The sequence below is a fragment of the Erithacus rubecula genome, assembly GCF_903797595.1.
Source record: "Erithacus rubecula genome assembly, chromosome: 12".
NCBI lineage: Eukaryota > Metazoa > Chordata > Aves > Passeriformes > Muscicapidae > Erithacus > Erithacus rubecula.
In genome coordinates, this window is record NC_136664.1 from 6457866 (window position 1) to 6481098 (window position 23233).

Sequence of the window (23233 nt, forward strand, 5' to 3'; positions counted from 1 at the left end):
GTAATGTTCTACAGAAATATGCCATATGGCTTGAAACATAACTTGTTATGAAATAGGACTTTGAATCCTTTTTCTCTTGCATTTTCAAGTTTAATTATTGGGAGAGACTGCCCTGTGGTCTCAGTTGCTACTCAGCCTATATGTGATCCAAACCATTTGAATGAAGAACAGAAGAATCATTGAATTAGTCTTTTTTCCCAAAAAGGGAAGACTGATTTGACACTGGATCCAAACAGGCACACAGCACCCATTTCAAAATCCCAGTTGTATTTGTAAGGCATTAAAATGGTGTCTATAGTTTCCATTTGATTCAGTGTTGGTGCTTCTTTGGGTGAGAATGCAGGAGATGTAGGCATGTTCCAAAAGGTGTGTTTAGGTGCAGGTAGGCCAAATGGTTCTCTGTTAAATCTATAATTTGTCAGATCAGTTCTTTACAATTTCCTGTTTTATAGTTTGGAAATATTCTTGATGAACAATGAGAACCTTAAGTGTACAGCCTTTATTGGGGTGGTACAAGCCCTATGTGTCTGCAAAGGGTGAATGAAATGGTTTGTTGATACTTAGTATTTAAAGGGCAGCAGTGTGCCAGATTTGCAGGCAAACTTGTTCTTCTGCATCCAAAAACCATGAAGGAGCTGGGAAGTAACAGGTAGTGTAGAAAGGAATGGTGTGTGGGCGAGAGTTCTTAACCAAAGGAACTTCCTCCTCCTCCTCTTCCTTCCTTTCCCTTTCCCCACAATAGACTTCAGGTAAAGCCTTGTGCTTCTGAGCTGCTTTATCCACCTAAACTGGTGGTGTTTACTAAAACAGGAATTCTTCTGTTGTTGTCTAGCAGTAGTAACACTGACTCTTGTTCTGGGTTTGCTTTTTCAGACCTCCTGGATGACCAACGTGTGTTTTAAGTGATTCTGTCGGCAACCAAGTCTGCAACTTCCCACTCGTTCCAGCTGGTAGCAACGTTTAAAATGCAGAAAGATCACAAACCAGGATCACACAAACATTTCCCTTAAGACTTCCTAGATGATTGTAGTTGCTTTGGTTGTGTTCTATGCTAGCAGAAGCCTTCTCCAAGGTCTGCTGCTGACTGTAGAGCACCACATTGCCCGTGTGCTGGGGGCCGGCAGCATGGGCAACTCGTGCGTGTGCCGCGACGACAGCGGCGCCGAGGACAGCGGGGACTCCCAGGGCAGGCAGGGTGACAGCAGCAGGACACACCTCCCTGAGGCAAGGAGCCACCCAAGGGACCCTGTCCGTCCACCCAGGAGGGGTCGAGGGCCTCATGAGCCAAGAAGGAAAAAACAGAATGTGGATGGGCTGGTGCTTGACACACTGGCTGTAATTCGGACGTTGGTAGATAAGTAAGTACCTCCTCAAGGAATAATTCAACCTGAATGAAAATGTTCTTGTCTTCTCTCAAACTGTGGCTCCAGCCTCTCACCGATCTACACCTGACCCTCCCTGAAGCAGCCACGTGTTTCCATCTGGAGGCTTAGGAGAGGAGCACCTTTCCTAGGTAATAGAAGTAGCTCCTGAGTGCCCAGGTACAGACTCTTCCAGGAGCTGAGGAGCTTCCTCACAATTCCTGTATGGGCCTACACCCATGTGGGATGAGGAGAGTGCTCAGGATTTCTTACCTGGCACAGATACACAGTTTAGGAAGCAATAAACACTCCAGAGGCTGGGAACTTCTGTCCTAAAAATTGATTGTTCTGCAGTTTTCTGTTTGCAGGCTGGATTTTACTTCTTTGGAAATGGTGAAGCAAAATAAGGAGCTTTGATCTTTGTTAGGCTGGATAAACAAACTGAGGTTTTCTTTCCAGTTTTGTCTGACTACTTTTTAAAGATCACATGTTGTGACTGCCCAACTCACTCCCAGTATTGCATTCCTGGCATGCTCAAAGCATCCATTAAAGGCGTGGGGGATATTTATGGGCTCATCCATTTTTTGGTCTTTTTTTTGGTTTTGTGTTGCTTTCTACAAAGCTTTTAAAGGACCTTAAAAATGATGGGTTAAATTAGCTCAACACCTTTTGGGTTAGGTGCAGGCTAGAAATTGGAAAGACCAGAACTGAAGGAAAAACACAATTCAGGCCTGATAGCTGGGGTTTGAGTTTAGGGTGGATAAGGATCATAATAAGTGAGCCTTGATTCATATACCTGCATCAACTCTGGAATGTGCCTGCAGAGAAGGAGTTTGCCTTTGCTGTCAGAGGCTTTAAGTGAAAATACCAGGACTGATGTTTTCCATGAACATTTAACTCTAAAATGTGTGTTTTTTAAAAGGTTTTTACTTTGTGCTGTCTTCTAATCATAGCAAACTTTTTTTAGTCTCTGCCCAGTCCCACGTGCCATCCCCTTTCCAGCAAGTTCAGCTCCTTTAGCTGTTTCACAACACTTCTGTGCACAGTTGATCCTGTTCCTGTGGGTCTTGCAATCAGTTTTGTAATCTTGTAAGCACTTTCCTATGCCACTGAGACACAATAAGCATGGTTATTTCATTGTCCATGGAGTCCTGTTTCTGACAGATTCCTGGAGCTACTGTATTTTTACAGGGGCTTTTACACAGACTGTAGTAAAATACACTGATAAGCTATGAATAGTTGCTTTCCCTGTTTGCTATTTGTTTGTTTTTTCATGGGATTCATTTTATTCCTTGTTGGTTTTGGTTTTATCAGATCTCAGTCCTGACCTAAAACATGTCTGACAACTGGTTTTTTTCTCTTCTCTTTAGAGATAGAAGTTACTTGTTAGAAGTTTAATTTTATGAACTCATAAGAATAAGTTCTCTATTTTGGGGTTTATTTGAAAAGCTGCCTTGCAAATTAAGAGATGACCAAAATGACTGTTTTGTTTCAAAATGAAGAAGGTGTGTCCTGGAAGGGATGTTGGAAATTAAGTGGTTAAAATGGCAAATCAGTGGGACAGGATTGTCCTTTTCTCAGTGCCAGTGCTGTGAAAACCTATAACTCATGACAAAATCAGAAGTTTTGCAGATAAAAATGTCATCCTTTTTTATCATAGCCTTTACTTGTACTTATGGTTGGGATTTTTGTTGGGTTTTTTCCTCCTTTCTGTCCTTTCTCCTGATATAACTTTGGCTGCAAAACTGCACTTCTATTTCCTTCTGTGCAGATTACTTTCCAGAAGAAAAGTGAAGGTTTCTTAAGTTAAAAACAACCCAACTATTTGTTCCAAATGTTATGTTAATATAAAAATGCATTAAACTTCACTTTAGCATTTTCTTGTGGAAGTATTTAAGAATGTGTTCACCTTCTTATAAGAAAAAGACATTTATGTCATGTATTTCATCAAAGCTGAGATTTTCCTCTTCTTTATGATTAATCTCTCAAACTAGGTAGTTTTATTATCTCCATAAGTAATGTCTGTTGAAATTTTCTAAAATTCCTCTGTATTTCACATTTCCAATTTCTTTTCAGATCTGTATGATAGAGATTGTGTGGAACATCCAGTCTAAGCCTGGGGTTAGTTCACAGTGCCTAAGGAGCACTGAATTAAGTATTTTGGGACATGCTGCTGGATAAGTTTGTTTTCTGGACCTAGAGGTGCTTTCTGGGCAGGATTTTGGGGTCTTGGTTTAGGTACTTTCACTGGCAATGCCTGCTCAGATACACAGATGTGTCCATAGCTTTGTGTCCTTACTCCAGCAAACTGGACTGAGGAATTACCTGTTATGGTTTTCATGTTGGAAAATGGGTTGGAACAAATACTTTCTGTTAAACTGCCTTAACTATTTCTTTTAACAGCTCTTGTTGAAGACTATGATGCTGTTAGGTGGCTTCCCATTTAAGTTTTGTGATGCTTTTTAATATTTAGCAGAGAATTTCTGAGAAAAAAAATCCTGTTGAAGCAGTGCCTCTTGTGCACTGCTGTGGGTTCACTTTGTGACCTCTGACATGCAGTGCCTCATTATGTACTACAAGGAACCTGCTAAAGAACAGCACAAGCCTGGGCATTATGTTCAGCTTTTAGACATACAGATGTGGATCACAATTTCACTTGTCAGCTGTTGCAGACATGGAGATATTGATGCTGAGCCAGAGAGAGGATCAAATCCCATCTGTGTTTCAGATCTGAAAATGACATTAGCAATCTGCAGCCTGTGTAACTTCCTTTTGTTAAATGGTTGCTGGATTTGTTTTGTCTGTGTATAATCCTTTTATTCAGTGTATTACGTTGATGGTTGTGTGTCCATTTTGACCTGTGCAATATCTCTTTCAGTGACCAGGAGCCTCCTTATTCAATGATCACGTTGCATGAAATGGCAGAAACAGGTATCAAGGCATTGTGTTGGGCATTTCAGTTGTGACTCACAAGCAAAAGAAATAAAACAAATCTCAAGCCCCTTTTTTACTTGCAAAGAAAAATACACCTCAGCCACATGTGTTGGGATGTGGGAACCAGAACAGTTCTGCCCTTCAGAGCTTCACTGAACTCATGCATTGGCATGAGAATTTTTAAATTCAGTTAAACTTCCCATGTGAAATCTCCAGAAGCAGCCAGTGGATGGCCACAAACACACTGTAGTGGTATTAAACCATAAGCCACAAAGAATGGCTGTTTGCAGCTGAGCAGGAGCATCTGTGCATGTACACAGACATGGGCTAAGCCCAGGTGCTCCACTGACAGCACATAGCATGTTCCTTCTGGTTTGGCCCTTGCTGGCCTTAGACCTCTGCTTTATTGATGTATTTGTCCTAACTCTGTCCCTAAGTGATCCTACAAGACAAACTACATTTATACAAGGGCTGTCTCACCTTTGTTACAGTAGGAAAAATTCTCCCAGCTTAAGACTTCAACAAAACTTCTGGTTTAGTTGAGTTTTTATCTCTCTACTTAGTAGTGTTGGTAGTGGTCTTAGGAAATATATTTCTGTATTAAAATAAATCAATCTGATTAGATATTACAGCAATTCAATAAAATGTTTTTCAGGGGAATGGGCTAACAAAACCCCCAATGTATTTCTGCTGTTGTAGGGAACATTGCTTGTTCAACCTTACTCACCCTGTATACAGATACAAATTGCCTTTATTTTCCCTTCTAAGGGAGCTATTTTCTTGTAAATCTACATGTTTACTTTATCAGTAGTTTAACATCTTAGTGGATGTTTGCTTGCAAGTAAAAGCCCTTGTCTACTCATTCAGTGTGAGAGCAGCTCCTTAGGAAAATAAACGTTCTTTGGATCTGCAGGCATGAGAAAAACCCACTGAGTTTATCTGAACTTTGTGTTACATCAGGGAACTCAGGAAGAAGGCTGATTCTGGTTAAAAGAACTATTTCCTCAGTGTCACTGTGTCTGTAGCATTTAACATTTAAGAGTTGATATTGGATGCTGAGCTCTGAGTATCACACTAGAACAAAAGTAGTTGTCCACATCCCCATGAGTATTCCTTCCTAATAATAGTAGGAGTTAAAGGATGCTCTGGCCTGGGCAAGACTCTTCTCCAAACTGTAGAGGTGTTCACTATTACCCAAGCTGCTGTCAACTTTTTCTTTCTTGAATTTAAACTTTTAAACTGCAAACTAAGAGGTGTAAAAAGCAAACTGTTTTTCGTGATGTCTCTAAGCCCACTGAATAATTTTGAGGATTTCTCAGTTTACATTTCAGGATGTATTTTGAACATTTCTGAATTGCACTGTTAATTCTGAGTGTGTCTTCTGTTTTGTGGTTGGCAGATGAAGGCTGGTTGGAAGTTGTCCAGTCTTTAATTAGAGTTATTCCATTAGAAGATCCCCTGGGACCAGCTGTTATAACGCTACTGCTTGATGAATGTCCTCTGCCAACAAAAGTGAGTGAAAGCAAATGCATTTATCTGTGGCTGAATGTCAGTTATTTGTACTTGCCACACCCATGATCTCTTTGAGTGGCTTTCACCAGTGATGCAAGACTGATAGTGGTTCAGAAAAGGGGTGCAACATTCAGCTGCAAGTACTGTGGGGTGGCTTGGTGTCGAACTGCTGCTAGGAGCATTCCCCAAAAAAAAGACAATTTAGTCCAAGGGGAAGGAACAAGAGACTCTTGGGTTTTGGCTGCTTTTCTTTCCCCTCTCTCCTCCTGTGAGGTACTTACACTGTGAAGGGAGGAGTGTGCAGGTGCTGCAAAAGCTGCCCAATTCTGCCCTTTTGTTCTCTCATTTGCAAAGCTGCATATTTACAAGTCACTTTTGAATTTGCTCCTGCCCTGCACATGAGGAATGCAGTGCAAATGGGTGTGTTAAGCTAAACAAATTACATTTTTCAACTATGAAATACCTATATATGGTTTTGGCAAATGAGAATACTTTTGTTTTACTGGCCACTGATCTGTTTTTAGGCAGAAAGGTGACCTGAGGTGTTGGTGCAGGTGTGTAACTGAAAGCCTCAGGTGCCAGAGAACTTGTCTGTCTTCAAATGTTTGTCATTATCTCATTTCTTCAGAAATTGATGATCACATCATTGCTGCTTTCATTTCTCAAGCTCCTGATGCTGTCAGTTTTAGTCTTCTTCCATTGGTGGTGTTAGGAATATAAAGAGCTGGTGGTTGTGTCAGTGGCTGGAGAATTGAGTGGGTTTGTTTCCTCTAGGGTATTGGTTAAAGTTATCTGAGACTTTTCAACAAGAGAAATGTATGACTTCTCACAGAGACTGCTGAATTATTTTGAAAACAAACCTATGACTAGACACTTAGTCTACTTTAAAAAAAAAAAAATCAGGAAATGGAGACCACTGTGAATGCACCATAGGGAGAGTGATTTTGGATTTTTTGTTTGGCTCTACAATGTTCTTGGCAATCAAATTATTTGTTTTTCAAAAGCCATGTGACTTTTATTTGGATACTTTTAAGGAGTTTGCTATAAAATAGTTGACCTTATCAAGACAAGCAATGAGGTGCCTGTTTTTCTGGGGGACACAGTGGTTTTTCCTGTGTAGCTCCTCTGCAGTGCAAGGAGCTGCAGCTGTGGGATCTGCTGGCCACATGCAGCCTCATAAAGTGTGTGCTGTTTTTCTTTCTATACAGGGTAAGTTTTAAGTCAGTGCCTCACTTTCATGACAGCTGGAGAACAGCAGCAGGCTGTATTTAATTTTCTGGTTTTGCAGGCTATAAAGTCCATAAAGTTAAAAGGGTAGCCAGTAAACTGTTTATTCTATAAAATCTTTATTTAACTCAAAATACTTGATCTCTGACAGTTCTAATAATGGCTAAAAGCAGTATCACTATGTCAAGAGTCTAATTTTAGTGAGTCCTTTCCATCCCAAGTCTGTAGCTCAGTCATTCTCTTCTTTCTCTGTTCTTTCCACTTAGCTCAGTGCTGTTCATCAGTTCTGTTTTTGTGGCTTTCCTTTTAAGAACATAACTACTTTTCAGTGTGATCTCTGTACAGACCTCAGACTCTAGCACAGTCAACTGATTCGAGTGTAGCTCAGAACATAGTTCAAAAAAATTCAACTTGAGCAGTGCTCATTTTTCCTCCAAATGGCTGCTGATGACTTCAATATGAGGAGTTCTATTTTAATTAGATCCTTGCCTGAGATTATACAGTTACAATCTGAATCAGCTGAAACTTTCATGAAGTCTGGAAAACTGAGGAGGATTTGGAACTTTTCAGGGTGGGGTTCTCCCTGTGGGATGACTTGTTCTGGCTCTAGATTAACCCCTAACTACCCTGGAAATGCTCTAGACCATACCATACTGCCTGAACAAAGCAAGTCAAATCATGGCATTTTGGATTTATTACCCTCATTGGTTGCTTCCTAAATTCGTGTGATTACAGAAAACCACTTAGGCTCTCAAGAATACAGTTTGACATCCTGTAAAACTGACAAATTTATGATGGGAATGTGGGCTTTTCAGGGAGGGGATGTGTCTTTTGTCCTGAATTCTAAAATGTGAAACAATCCTTTTCTTTGTAAAAGGGTGTGAGTTTTAGGACACTGGAAATAGCTCAGATGGCAGTGGTGCCATATGTGCTAATTGGTTCTTGTTGCCATGGGGAGCTCACTTAGGTATGTCCAGAAGTGTCCTGAGCTGTTGATCACAAGGACCAGCAATCTGGTGGTAATTTTAAAGTTCCAACCCTTGAGTCTGTTGAACTTTTCTTCTCATCTGTCCTTCATTATCTTATCTTAGAAGATAACCACGCCATGCTTTCTGTAATCTGATGCCAACTTCAGTAATTTCTAAGAACAGTTTGTTCCTATGATACTGAATTAGGGGCAAAACTGTATCTGTCAGTAACATTGAAGAGATTCCTGATTTTTCCTTTGCAGGATGCATTACAGAAGTTAACTGAAATATTAAACTTAAGTGGAGCTGCTGCTTGCCAGGACTCTTGTCACCCAGCCAAGCACCGGAACACGACTGCAGTGCTGGGCTGCTTGGCAGAGAAATTAGCAGGTAAAGCCCTGGGCTTCTCCTCTCTGCTGGCTTTTGGCTCTCTGCAGCTCCTCTTGCATCAGCAGCCATGATGCACACTAGGTCAGAGGTGTTTTCTTAGAACTGGGTGTTCTGCATCATGGGGGTACCAGGCGTGGCAGAATCTGGTTGATTCCAATGTCTGAATGAGCCACTCAAAAATCCTTCTGATGTGTGGTTGGTCAGAGATTGGAGATCACTGTTTGTTATATTGTCTTAGCACTGGGAATCAATCTGTTCTGCAGACCCACTCTGGCTGTGAATTACTGAGGACAGATCCTCTAGAGTAGGCAGGAGTATCAAGTCAGTGGTCTTGAAGCCTGTATAGAAATAAAAAATATGCTTTTTCCAGTAGACATGTCTTATTCTATTGTAGATAGCTGAAAAGATTTTTCTTCTTTGTTGCTTAAAAGAAAATTGCTGTAATTCTATTTTAAGATGAATTTCCATATAGAATTTTTATTCCTTGTCATTCCTACCTAGTACACTGTTGGAAACTGATTAAGTTTCCTTCCTGCTGATGACCTCTTTTGTATCTCATTTTATTGCTCCTTTTCTGAAAGTGGACAGGAAATAGGAGAAAAACACAATTGTCTGGTGTCACCTAATGGCTATTAAAACCCAATTACTGTATTTCTGTAAAAAAACCCAGAAATTGTAAAGAACCAAGTTTGGAAGTGTTTTTGTGCTGTAATATTTCTGTATTATACTAAGTCAAAATGAGATACTATATCTATTTTCCTCTTAGTGGACACAGATCTCATTGTGTCAGCTCAGACAACAAATCTGTTAATGAAGTGTTGGATCCTGCTGCAATTTAAGAGCCTGTAGATGCCAGAGTTGGATTCCCTCGTGTCTGTCTCTTGATTAAGTGGACACTATTTCAGGGCTTTCCCATTTTGAATTGGCTGCTTGCTTTGGGCTGCTGCAAGCTGTATAATTAACTATCAAGTTTGCCATATCAAGGTGCTCAGTTTTGCTTATTTTGGGCTACTGATAGATGGAGCTGGTCTTTACATATTGACTCTGGAAGTAAAGGGGAGACTCTTTTCAAAAATAAAGAGCATGAAAATGTTAAGTGGGGGCTGCTGGAGTCTTACTCAAAAATCTCATAAGAGTGGCTGGAACTCAGTACCCACTTAGAGCAAAGAACTGAGCAGGACTGTAATGTGCCAGTAACTCTGTAATTATTAAATGTGCACCAAGTATTTTACTGGGAACAATGATAATTGTTTTATATTATAGTTTTGCCTTGCTGTGAAGTTGTTTGGTGTTCTGTAATTTGTTACCTTGTTTTTAAAACATCTGTGGTGATGGGTAAGGGATGCTTCCCATGGGGAGATTTAATTCCTGATGTTCTTGCAGGTCCTGCAAGCATAGGCTTACTCAGCCCAGGCATATTGGAATATTTACTTCACAGTTTGGTAAGTGTCTTTGATCCTTTTGTATGAATCCATACATAGCAATTAGAATGCAATTTTTTTATTACTATTATTGTGTAAAGTTGGAGTCATGTTTGCTAAATATTAGCAGTGTATGTTACAGAAAGCTGAGGCTCCAGAGCCTGTGGGATCTCCATCTTTGGAAATAAATGGAAGTCAATGGAACAAGGCTCTGGGTAGCCTGATCTATTTGAACCAGCCCTCCACAGAAGGGTGGAATGCAGGAACTTTGGAGGCTCCTTTGAACCTAAAACCTTCTGTGACAGACTTGCAACCTTTCTTGTCTGTCTGTACTGGGTATTAATTAATTAACTTTTTCTTACTGCCCATGTTTAGAACTTCCAGTCCCACCCAACAGTGATGCTTTTTGCACTAATAGCACTGGAGAAGTTTGCACAAACAAGTGAGTATTGGCCTGGAACTGCTCTTAACACTGTGGCTTCTGCTGCATTACTGTCACTTGCTTTGCCTGATCACTTGTGAGCTTGAGTCTGCATTGGTATTTACTGCTGTAGTGACATCTCCCTACCCCTCAAAACCCCTGAGATACTTGCTGAAACTTATTTTCCCTGTTAGAAATTGCTGTAGAAGGGTTTGTGACACAAGGCCTTTGTTACTGACATAAATTTGTATTAGAGCTGGACAACAGTTAGGATTGGGAGTTTGTAGGCAGGAAAAAATATTTTTTGCTTTAATGAAACCCTCACCCACCAACCCTTATGATATTTGCTGAAACTTAGTCCAGTCCTTATCTTAGAAATTATTACATAATGACATGAGACTTTTGTAACTTGAAAATAAATCAATCAGTATTGGAGAGATGGAGCAGAGCTGTGATGGTCTCTTGATAATGCAGCTCCATGCTGAGAAGTGGTAAATCTGAATGAAAATAATTCCACATCTGCATGGGGAAACAGTTTCCTGCTGCTTGCAATACTGAGGTTTAGATGTGTGTAGAGAGTCCTACTGCATTTGTAGGATACTATTATTTTTAACTAAACTTATCCCTAGCTGATAACAATTACTCTTTTTCCTCTTAAATTGCAGGTGAAAATAAAATGACAGTTTCTGAATCGTGCATTAGCGACCAACTGATGTTGCTGGAGAAATGGACAGATAATCCAGACTACTTAAAACGCCAGGTTGGATTCTGTGCCCAGTGGAGTTTAGACAATCTGTGTAGGTATAACAAAGGATGGATTAATTTAATAGTAATCTCTCCTCCAAAGAGAGGGAGGATTGCTTTGTGTTCATTTTGTATGAGCACTTAGTGTACCTGGCTGCATTTGTAATATGTCCTTGAAAAAGAAAACACAACCAAAAAAACACACCAACAAATATATCCAGTGTAATTGTATGGAAAGAAAATTTTGGCAAGGAAAATGTTTTCAAAAGGAAGTGGTTTGTACTCTGAGTTGGAGCTGCAATGAAAATTCTTCTTCACACCAATTTCCTGTAACCCACACTTCAGCAGATTTGCTGAGTGGCTTAACAGTGCAGCTCTGTCTCTGTGGAACATCTGGATTGCTGACATGTCCTGGTGATGGACACACCTGTGATCATGGCACACTGGCTCAAAGAATCACTGAAACTGAAAACTTTTCAAATTAAATATATTTTTTTTTATTTTTGAGATCAAAAGTAAAAAGTATTTGGTGCAAAGCATTTCTCTAGGTCAATCTTTTGGATTACTAAAAATCACTGGATTTGCTTGGTTAATTGTGATTTCAAGGGTGCAGCAACTTTAATGACCTTGTATTTTCTAATGCCTTTTAGATAAATTTGGGTAAAAGGTCTATTGGGCTTTAGGGGCTTTAGTCAGCTTATGGAAAGCCAGTGTCAGCTGTGTTTAGTAAATGTCTGTGTAAGTGTTGTAGCAACTTTGAGTTATATGAAGGGTCCTAAGATAAGATCTTTGACTTGTAAATTAATATGTATGTTTCAACAATTTGATACCTGGCAAGAGACAGGCTTCTGATCCTTCCATGTAGAAAGGGCAAGCAGGGAGAGAGAGAGCTGCTTTGGCTCAGTTCCAGTTCATCATGTAAAAATTAGACTGTAGGAACCTTTAAATCCTTGTTTTCCCCTTCTTGCTATCCCAAAATCTATTTCCACTGTAATGAATCAGAACAACTCTCCCCACTGAACATACAAATACCATGGTAAATCCTGAAACAGTGGCATCTTGGTGTGAACTTGGATGCCTTCCATTTGCCTGTGGGTTTCCTGCAAGTACTAGTTAGATTGTGGGAGCTCTAGTCAGAGGCACAGGTCATGCTTTCATGTTTGGAGGGTATTTAACACACATTGTATTGGAAGCTGTTTTTATGTAGGCAAAATCTCAATGTTTCATTCAGTAATGCCAAAAACTACCTGGATCCTAGAGAGATTATCAGTGTAAAAATGTTTAAATCAAGTTTTGCAGCAGCAGTAACTAACTCTGGTTGGGATTTTTTTTTTTTTTTTTTCAGTTTTAAAAGAAGGCAGACAGTTTACATATGAAAAGGTTGACTTGACCAACATTAGGGCTATGCTGAACAGTAATGATGTCAGTGAATACCTGAAGATCTCCCCACATGGATTAGAGGTAGGAAATTGTTTCATGTTTTCAACCTGAAAAAGAGGTTGAAGAAAAAGGCAGGTTTTTGCTTTGCTCTTGCTCCTGTGGTTTTGTAGAAAGTCATGTTGTCTGCCAGCTTTGTACAGAAAACTTGCTTTGTCATCAAAGGGTTGTAACATCACTACACTGATCTCAATTGAAGAAATGTTCACACTCAGGTAAAGCCTGTGCCCCAAAACTTAGGAGGATTCTTAAGAGTCAGATTAAGAGTCAGGCTTTTCACTTGCTTTGTGAACAGGTTTAGTCAAAATATCACTCTACTCTTTGTCCTGTCTCATCTTAAAAAGCTCACAGCAGTCAGATTTTTGTCTCAGCCATATGGAGTTTCTTCCTTCTTCTCTAACTCATTCTAAAAACTTGTTTGACTGCTTAGAGATTAATTTTTGTGAATTAACATTGAATGCCTCCTTGTCCTTCCTACCAGGAATCAGTTAACAACCAGTTATTTACATTTTCCTGTCTTGGTTTTCTTAGTCTTACATCTTTAAATTGGTTCTGTCAAGTTTCTACTTTTCTTTTTTTTTTTTTTTTTTAGTGGCTTAACCACTGAACAATTTTCAGTCTTGCCTACTCACTAGTTTGTGACAACTGCTATAAAGAGAGGTCACTTTGTCTGAAATGCCTCTAAAATTATGTTGGCATATTCTTGTGTGCAAAAAACTTGATCCAGGGAAGAAAGGTTTTTTTGAATGCTAATTTTGTAGCCACTGAACTTCTGTTTGGTTTTGGTAGGCACGATGTGATGCCTCATCCTTTGAGAGTGTAAGATGCACATTCTGTGTTGATTCTGGAGTCTGGTACTATGAAGTTACAGTCATTACTTCAGGAGTGATGCAGATAGGATGGGCAACCAAAGACAGCAAATTTCTCAACCATGTGAGTACCTGTAATGTCACTGAGCTGGTAATGTAACATCATTTTCCTTCTTACATCTGTGAAAATAGCTCTGGTTATTCTGTGGTTGTAACTGAGCACTTGCTTGTTTCCTTCAGTTTTTCTGTGTCCATGAAGAGCTGATTTTGCTGAATTTGGTGGTACAAGAGAAGTCAGCATTGTTATTGCTACAGAGTGCACACCTAAGTCATGCAGAGCTGCAGCAGAGACAGCTTGTTATCTAGTGGCTGTTGTCTGGAAGCTATAAAGAACTTATACATATACAACTTAAATACATGAAGGAGATTAAACAAACACCAGTGGCAAGAAACCACTGGTGGGAATGCAAGAATGGGAATGCAAGAGTAATTTCTCTCACCATTTAACTTGGGTACTCTTGTGAGTTCAGAAGTCTTTAATAGAAATTCCATTTCTTCTAATTATTCATGGAAATAGCATTGGCTTCTGCTGATGTATAACATGCACATATTTGTGTCACATCCAAAGTCCAGTCCCACATTTTTAACATGAAATTGAAGTGTGATTTAAGTAAAAAAAAATCATAAACCATACATAAAATCAAAAAGCACCAACCAAACAAAAATATCATGCAGACCTATGCTGAGCACAGTCCTTGTAGACACTAAGTGTAAGAGAAACTGTTTGAAATAAAAGGCCATGTGTCTGCCTTTAGACTGCTAAGAGGCTTAAAAGATTTTTTTTTCCCCACTTACTGTTAAGGAGCTTGGTGTATGTGCATTTTTCTGTGTGTCTTGTACAAGGTGTAAAAATGGGAGATGTCACATCTCTGAGTAGGATGATTGTTCTGTTGCTGCAGCTGTTTTGCTGGTGGCAAAATGCTGCTGTTATTTAAATTCATCAGGTGTGTGCCTGAAACACAAGGATATTATCCTCTGGGTATGTCACAAACATGGGCCACAGAAGCCATATGCTCTTTATTTACAGCACCTGTAACAGAAAGACTAGTCCTAAATATGACATTAAACACCCATTAGCTGGGCTTAGCTTTAATTTGGGATGTGGTACTTGGGTAATCAGATGCTGTCTGGTATTTGCACTCCAGACAAACCATGCTGAGCATGAGTAAGTTACTTACTTTCCATAATGCTTTTGGGTTTCATGGTTGGGCTCTGAAACTCTTCAGTTTTGTGTTTGCCTTGGACTTTAGGACTATCACTTGATAATGTTCTCGCAATTTGAGGGAGGCTGGCAGTGAAAGGGACATGATATGCAACAAATTAGATAAAGGAGCTTCATTTTTTATTTTTTTTCCTTTGTGTGCTATGAGTTCTGGTGGCACATGGATATCTTATGGGAAAGGCATTACAAGTTTGGTACTGGGACTTCAAGATAAGAAAGTGGTTGTTATTGATGGTGACTTTTTAAGAGGCAAAAATTTAGCCTGTTTGGGTACTAGCCTTCTGAATTTTAAATACTTTAACAGAAGGAATAATTTGAGGTCACAGAGAATGGAAAATACTTTGGAAGCAATATCCCCCTCTTTCCTCCTCACCCCAACAAATCCCCTTTTGATGTGAAAATGAAAGTAGAACCAGTTTGAAGAAAAAGAAACCTTTTCTGCTCTTGGAAGAGTGGTTTAGTGGATGAAAGCAGCCCTGTGGTGAGGAGGGGCTGCAGCTGAGCTGCTGTGCTCTCTCTGCAGGAAGGGTACGGTATCGGCGACGATGAGTACTCGTGTGCCTACGACGGCTGCCGGCAGCTCATCTGGTACAATGCCAGGAGTAAACCACATTCCCACCCCTGCTGGAAAGAAGGTATTCACTCTGTCTGCTGCTCTTTATACTAACTGGATTTTTTTTCCTCTTGCAGGTGTCTGTTCATAGGTGTGAACAAAGCGGTTATTGCCTGATTCGGATGATCGGAAAAGTTTAATAATTTCTGTCTCTTTAACAGTGGTTGAAGTGAGCACAGTGGGCACTACAGTCTTGTTCAACAAGTCTGTGTAAAGAGATTCTTGTTGGTTAAACACTTTTTCTTTTCAAATGCAGAGTGAAAATCATAGCACCAATTTGGTCATTTAATCATTAGACTTTTTTTCATTTGTTTGTAGTCATACGCAACAGGGTTGAAATCTTCCTTTCTGGGTTAAAAGAGTTGTTTTAGACAAGGGGAAAAAACCTTGATCTCTGAATTAGACTTTTTTTTCTTTTTTAAGGAGGAGTTGCACTGTCTTGCTTACTTTAAATTCTTGGATAACTACTTGGACAGCAAAGTTCTGTTCTTGATCTCAGCTTTGAAATCTTGGTAGGATTCTGTGCATGCCATGCTTGTGTGAACTGTGCCGCCTTCTCTTCTATTAAATTTTTTTCCCCAAGGATGGCTAAATTAAAACACCTCTTAAAAATAAATAGCACAAGCATATTGGAAATTTCTCCTCAGAACACCCACTTGCTTAAGTCTATTTTCAACAGGTGTAAAATAGCCAAGGAGTGACAGAGTGCAGCTTTCTTCTGGCTTTGGCAAATACTCTGCAATACTTCTACAACTGTGTAGTATTAATGCTCTGGCAGACTAAAATACTTAATTTTTTTACTATTTTCTCCTGGGTTTTTGGTTTTGGTTGGGGTTGGTTTTTGGGTTTTTTTAGTTACTGTCTGTATCAATGTTTCTTCTTTTGTGTTTTTGCAAACAGTTCCTTTTAAGTAAGACAACTCACAGTGACATATGTGATACTTGAAACAATAATTGTTTCAGCTGTTGGCATTTAAGAGAAATGTAATCTTTAAATTATTTTTGTTTTGCATGTAAGGAGACACAATAGGATTTCTACTAGACTTGCAAGAAAAGCAAATGATCTTCTATTTAAATGGAAACCAGCTTCCTGCTGAGAAGCAAGTATTTTCATCTGCTGTGTAAGTATCTGCTCATTTTGAAGGACATGACCTCCGTGGATAATTGCTTTAATTATATGAAGAGTTTTAAATTTGAGATGTAAATTCATATTTAGTTACCTGAAGCCATCATTAAGCAAGTTTCCCCGTTGAAAGTTGCTTAGAAATCAGTAAGAAGGATATAATTTTACAGGTGCATTTCAGGATCCAAAATAAATACTTTGGACTTTCCAAAGGTGTGTTCAGCTCAGTGTTTTATACTGTCCAATTAGCATAGCATTAAAATAGAATGAGGCTGCAGCAAAGATGAGCAGCTTTCTGGTGCCTGAGGAATTCTGGAAAATATAGCCTGTCTTGTAAGTGTTGGAGAGGGTTTGTTAAGTGACTGCCATTCACTGGGACCAGCTCCTGGAGCAGCACATTGAATATTCATCAGGGGATGTCTCTTGGTAGCACTGCAGGCAGGTGTTGGGCTTATTTTGCCAACTGTTGTTAAAATGAACACATGGTGAACTCTAACTCTCATAGGGAAGTTTTGCCTTTTACTTCAGAAAAGATAAGTTGGTGTAATACTTGGGAAAGCAGCTTCCTATGCAGCTTAATTAAACATCACAGTTGTTTCTACCAGGCTAATAATTTCATGCATGTTTTCTCATCAAAATAAAGTTCAAGATGCAGGCAAAGAGTAGTTCAGTTCAAAGAGTTGCTGAGAATCTTCTTTATTCAGCTTTTAGTGCTCTGTTCTTTGAGTATGAAATTGGTAAACTTGAGTACTTTTTAGAACTTGGGGTATTACTGAACTCTGGCCCTTCCAGTAAACTTGAGAGGTGATAGTTGTGGTTTTAAAAGTGTGACAGATCCTAGTTGTACAATATTGGCTGACTCAGTAAGAAATTCAGACAAATCCTGATTCAAGAGTTGAGAACCAAACAAGGTAAGTATGTGCAGCTGCAGCTTGATGTTAGCTGCAAAACACTGGTATTAAACTTGTCTCTGTCTCATTTTTAAATGGTAATAGTAACATGTCTGAAAGCTCTACTGTTATTGAAGTCATTCTAAAATGCCTGTTCATTGTTGCAGATCAGGGTTTTTTGCTGCAGCAAGTTTCATGTCCTATCAACAGTGTGAGTTCAACTTTGGAGCAAAACCCTTCAAGTACCCACCACCAATGAAGTTTAGTACCTTCAATGATCATGCTTTTCTGACAGCAGAAGAGAAAATAATTTTGCCCAGGTAATCCTCCTACCTTGTGTGTTTGCATGCAGAGAATTAAAATATTTCATGTCTGAGTTGCAAAGTCTTGCACTGTACTCAGCAAAATTAATTTCTTATGGGGTCATACTTCCACAGGTTCCTCTTCTAAAAGGATGAGACAATAGGCATCAGTGCAATTTCATCACTAGGGCAGGACATATGCAACCCAAAATCCATTAAATTAAAATACATTTTGTAATATTAAGCTAAATTAAAATTAACTATTACCACACAGTAAGCTGTTTTGGTAGAAGTGCCTTCTGCCATCTAAGAATTATTAGGTTAATTGAGGAGGCATAGTGTTAATTAAAAAAAGATGTCATATTTAAAATTGACCTAATTTGTGGTGTTGGCAGCATGGAAGTGCTGAATGATTGTAAGTCTTGAAATTGTCCTTTTCTGATCCTGATGAAAATTTCCCTGGTTTTGAATGATAGGTACTGGCAAAGGTTATTCAAATTTAGAAGTGTTTTCCCACCTAAATATAATTCAACCCAGATAGAAACAGGTCTGGATACATTCTTCTTTAGCTCTTACCAAACTTCTGGCAGGAATGAAGAATTAATAGCTCATCTGATTCAAGTTATTACTAATAAAATAATTTACTGGAACACAAGCAGTAACAGTGTACAGTATAATCTGTGTGGTGTACCTTGGGTTTCCAGCTTTGTCTGAAGATGGCCCTCAGACAGGTGCTGAAATAATCTTAAATTGCAACTAATTAAGTGGAGGCAAAGTTGTTGGAGGGGTTATCCCTGGCTGTAATAAAATTCAGAGATTGGTTTTGAATTATCTAACTTTGATCAAGTGTATTTGAGGTATTTAAGTATTTTAGTGTTTAAAAAGAAAAAAAAAAGCCCTTCTAGATTGGAGACACATTGGCCAAGTTTGAGGCTCAGGATATTATATTTATGCAGAGAAAATCAAATACTTGAAAAATCATTTTGTGCTTGCTTATGACCAGAGTAAATTATTGTGACTGCAGGTGCTTTAAGTGAGAGTCTAGTGTTGTCTTTAAGATGATCTATTAGGTACAAATTTGTCACCCTCCCTTTTCAAATTAAGTGTTCTTCTGTCTTGGTGGTGTCCCACATGGGATGAGAGGTTTGTAGTTTCTGGCTGATGCTCAGATGGGACTGATGTTGTTCAGGCAATAGCTGTGAGAGCTGATTGTGCCAAAAGATGAGAGACAAACTGGGGGAAACTGGTTTCCTGTTGATGCCTGACTGGTGAAACTTGGCCTCCTGTGTTACAGACTCTTCCTTATGCGATAGCACTGAAAGGCTCCATTCAAGGTTGGACACTGTTGTTCTTTGTGTAAACAAAGATCATCCCTGCCTTACAGCCTGAACTGCTTGGAAATGATAAACCAATCCCAAATTAAAAGATAGCTTTGATTATCTTAAAAGTGGTAGGAGATAAGGCCAAGGACTGTATGAGTGAACCCTAATTATCCATCACAAGATTTAGCATTAACTCGTGCAGAGTTGTGCTGAAATTAGTGCATCTGGTGTTGGGGCAGGACACATCTCCCTGCCATTGAATAGTTGTGATGGATGTTTTGTGTGTGTGTGTTCCAGGTGGGAAATGTCTTATGTCATCAAAGGAGGGATTTTTGCCTATTTTCTCTCCTTTGTGGCTGTTGCCACACTGGGATGTTGATTTCATTTGTGGGTTTTATTATTTTAAACTGTGTTAGAGCAGTATAGGGTTTCTGTGTATTGTTGATACAGGGGTTTCTGAGGTTTGCTTGGGTGGTTTTTTTTTTCACTCCTAAAAGTATCCAGGTACAAAAGAACAATTTCTTTAAGTGTTCAGCTGTGGGAACTAGGAGAATTGTTATTTAATCCCCTCTTTGTCCCTTTCTGCTAGACCAGAGTAGGAAATCAGGCTATTTTGCAGGTTTCTGGGTCTGTTAAACATTTTTTGTGGACAGTTTTGATTGATATTTATCAGCAGTGCAGTGTAGCAATGCCAGGAGTGTTATGTTAGCCTTGATGCAATTCTTAGAACAGTTTTGAATCTATTGTTTTGAGTTCAACTGATGTTTGGGTATCTATCTGTCTCTCCCTTCAGACACAGGCGCCTGGCTTTGCTGAAGCAAGTGAGTATCAGAGAGAACTGCTGCACACTTTGCTGTGATGAGGTAGCAGACACAGAACTCAGGCCGTGTGGACACAGGTAAAACCTTAAAAAAGCCCAAATCCAAGTAAATAGGAGAATGTGTGTGTGATGTTCAGCTTAGATGAGGCCATATGCAGTCCCTGTTCATCTTGATTGACTCCCCAGGACAAAGGAAATAACCTTCCTTCCTTTTAAGGATGAGATGTGTAGATGTTAAACACAGTAATCCCACTATTCCCCTCATCTTAGACCTGAGCAGATTGAGCCCTAATGGTGTGTGTATTTGGGGAAGTACAGAGGCTACATCTGTGTGCTGCCCTGGGCTACTGTTATTTCCCTGATGTTAAAGGCTTTACTGATTAGTACTTGATACTGGTGCTGTGAAATGCAGATCACATGAGGAAAGCAGAAAATTCATAATATACTCATATACTAAAATGGATTGCCTCAAGTCACAAATTCCTCTAAAAGCTGAAATTGAGACAGCAGTATGAGCTGTATCATAATAGCACTTCCCTGCCTTTAAAGTAGCCTACTAGGAAATGAATCCAGTTAAGTCCAATTCCTTAGAGTTTTAGAGCACTCATGGAAGGAGTCTTGCCATGTGTCTAGATGCTGAAAAGTTAAAAAGGGATGTGCATGGTGTGTGCCAACAAAAAGTGGAGAAGTTGCTGCAGGGCACTGAGGCTGCTGCTCTCCAGACCTGAGTGAGTGCTAGGATTAATGAGAACAGTGGGATCCTGACCAACTGCAAGAGCAGCTGCAGGTCTGGGAGATGCTGAGCAGCAGGAGCTGCTCTCAAAGCCTGTAAATGGATCCACACCTGACTTGCAATGCTTAATCTCCACACTGAGGGACTTAACTTGACTGTGCCTCTGGCAGGCTGCCTAAACTGCTTAGTGCTTGTGTTGTTTTGTTGGTGGTGGTTAGTTTTTTTGTATTTAAAAGCAGGCTTTAACTGGTTTTTCTTCTCCTTCAGTGACCTGTGCATGGAGTGTGCCTTGCAATTGGAGACCTGCCCTTTGTGTCGACAGGAAATACAAACCCGAGTCAGACAGATCTCTCACATTTCATGACACACGTGGAGAAATACCACAGACTTGTTTTTAATGAACTCCAACCAATACTGAGAGGGGAAAGCATCTCTATCCAATCTTTATGCACATAGAACCATAGCCACGGCCAGATTTCATGCTAACTTGTAATCTGTTTATTTTAAAGCTGAGATCTTTAACAAGCTCTTTGCAGCTGCCAGCCATGGGAGCTGGTTTCAGCAGTCAGGAGCTGTGGCTATTGGTCCCTCCAAGCAGGAGCTGAGGGAGTTGTCTCTTCTTCCCCTTTTCCTTCTCGCCTGTCGCAAGTGCTGAAAAAATTTGCACTGGAAGTACACATACAATGCATTTTAGAAAAGAAGAGAAAATAACTATTTCCTAAAACAGGGCCGTGCTGGCTTGTGCTCGAAAGTCTCTATTTTTGGCAGAAGTCAGTACTAAAAAGAGAATGCCAATGTTTTCCTGTTTAATGTAGCCTCCTGCTGGTCAGAGACTCTGTATTTTCTGATATTAAACTGCTCAAAGACTGGATCCATACACAGACTGATTTGAAAAGGCAGTGTGGAGACTGTAGAGAAACTCACAGGTTTTAATAACTTGGTGATTCCAAAGAATGTTCTGATTTGTTTTTAAACGTTAAAAGATCAGTGGTATTTTCAAGTACATAATGTTTCTGATGCTTTTAACTTCAGTACCCACATTTTTTTGTGAGGTTATAATTTTCAGGAGGTATTCTTAACTAATTACAATGCTGGACTGGAATTAATTTGATATTCTGGGTATTTTTTAAGGTATCATCAAACATCTTTTTTAATCAGTGTTGTTTTTGAGAGCTAGCTCAATTTTTCCAATATCTTAAAATATTAGAGGAGAATTCTGGACCAGTTTATTTAAAACCAGGTTATTTGGATAGCAATTTCAGTCTTATTCTTAACTCCTTAAACATGCACCTTGCTTGCCACGTGTCAGTCCTGCTCTGAGCAGGTTTGGGGCCACACTTCCTATTTTTGGTAGGGATCATACAGTGGGAATCTCTGCTCCACTTTAATTACACATTTGTGATGTTTGTATGTTAAGGATGCACTTCAGTAGGCAGCTCTTGACTTTTACTAGGTTTCTACAAGGAATCAGGGTTCACAGCTGGTGTCAGTGAAGTAGCACAAAAATTGGTGGGGTTCTGCTTATTTTGCACCAACTGAGGATGTGACTCGGTCTCTTCCAAGTCTTGTACAGGTTGATTTTATAAAATATGTGTCTGTATAGTAGAACTTTACTAATTCACACACAACTTACACCAAAACCATCCCACTTCTTGGCCGTGGTTCAGCAGCAGAGGCTGTTACAGTGAATTCTCATGGTATGATGTAGCTTATTTTTAAAATCCTTTATTATCTTTGTTGTACTATGAAGTACTAACAAAGCAGAGCTGAGGCTGCTTCTTCCTGAGCGCTCTGGCTCCCTACAGACCTCGGGAGGAGCTGAGAGCTCTGCACACAGGTCCCAGAACCCAGCTCTCTAGCAGCTCCTTTCACCTTCTGCCTTTGCTAACTCAAGGGTGCTGAACTTCATCCAGAGATGTGTGAATTAGGAAAGTTCTGTCCATCATTTTCACGTTGACTTTTGTCCAAATGTAGACTGAATCCAGCAGCAGAGTGCTGGTTCGTGTGTTTTGCTAAAATGTGGATTCTCTCCCACCTTGGATGCCTGGTTTGATTAAAGCCAGACTGGCAGATCTGTGCCACAGGGATCTCATTTCCTCACTTGACTGTACTTCACAATGTGTTGCTGTGTCTGTGTTTTCAGCCAGGGCCGAGTCCCTTCCAGCTCCATGCTCAATGAGCAAACGTGACCACCATCACTGCCACAAGGGTGTTGGGAATTCACTATCACTTGAAATGAAGTTTTAAGCGCTTCCAAATGCCACGATGAGTTTTTATCCCTAAGGTACAAAGTTACAAATCGTACTTTAGGGAAGAAGTGGGACAGAACCATTTTGAACTCTGCCTTAATAGAGTCTAGTAATTTCAGGGCTTTGGTTTCCCTGGCCAGGATTAACTGAGGTAAAATTTTCAGAAGTGCCTAGAGCTCCTACTTTGTATCAACTGCTGTATTGAGATTAAGGTCTTCAGGCCCAAGTCCACAATGGCTTCTAGGCATCTGCTGTCCCCTGGGAATGCGGGTGCCCTTAGAGCCTCGCTGCCTTTGTGGACATGGGACTAAGTGCCTGCGTTCTTTATGGAAATGATGTGAACGCTTTGGAAAATTTTGCCCCAGACCGTCTTCCATGCAGCTGGTGCTGGGCAGAGGAAGCCAAGGGTGGTGGAGGAGGGAGCTGTGTTGCAGAGAACTGTCCTGTTCATTTCACAAAGGGAAAGACTGTGCACTTGGACTGGCTTTGTGCCGCCATCCACGCCGGGGGCATTTCTGCCAAGCTGGAACTCCACGACCAGTGCGGTGCCACCCTCGCTCCCTGCACCCCCCGGCTCTGGGGACAGGGATGGGAGGTGGCGACTCCACAGGCCCTCGCAGGGGGAAATGAATTGTAGCAAGTTGTCCATTCAACAATAAAAACGTCCTGAAGGCTG

General features: G+C 40.1%; 1 protein-coding gene across 1 annotated transcript; it reads left to right on the plus strand.

Annotated features, from left to right (window-relative positions):
* The first annotated feature begins 873 nt into the window (after nt 1-873).
* Nucleotides 874-23232, plus strand: RSPRY1 (ring finger and SPRY domain containing 1). The gene is made up of 14 exons (XM_079315761.1): nt 874-1358; nt 4240-4292; nt 5695-5807; nt 8266-8392; nt 9776-9834; nt 10189-10255; nt 10900-11031; nt 12324-12439; nt 13205-13348; nt 15030-15141; nt 16137-16239; nt 17299-17451; nt 19549-19653; nt 20576-23232. The coding sequence occupies exons 1-14, from the start codon at nt 1021-1023 to the stop codon at nt 20670-20672; spliced, it is 1719 nt and encodes a 572-aa protein (XP_079171887.1). The 5' UTR covers nt 874-1020; the 3' UTR covers nt 20673-23232.
* Nucleotide 23233: the final 1 nt, after the last annotated feature.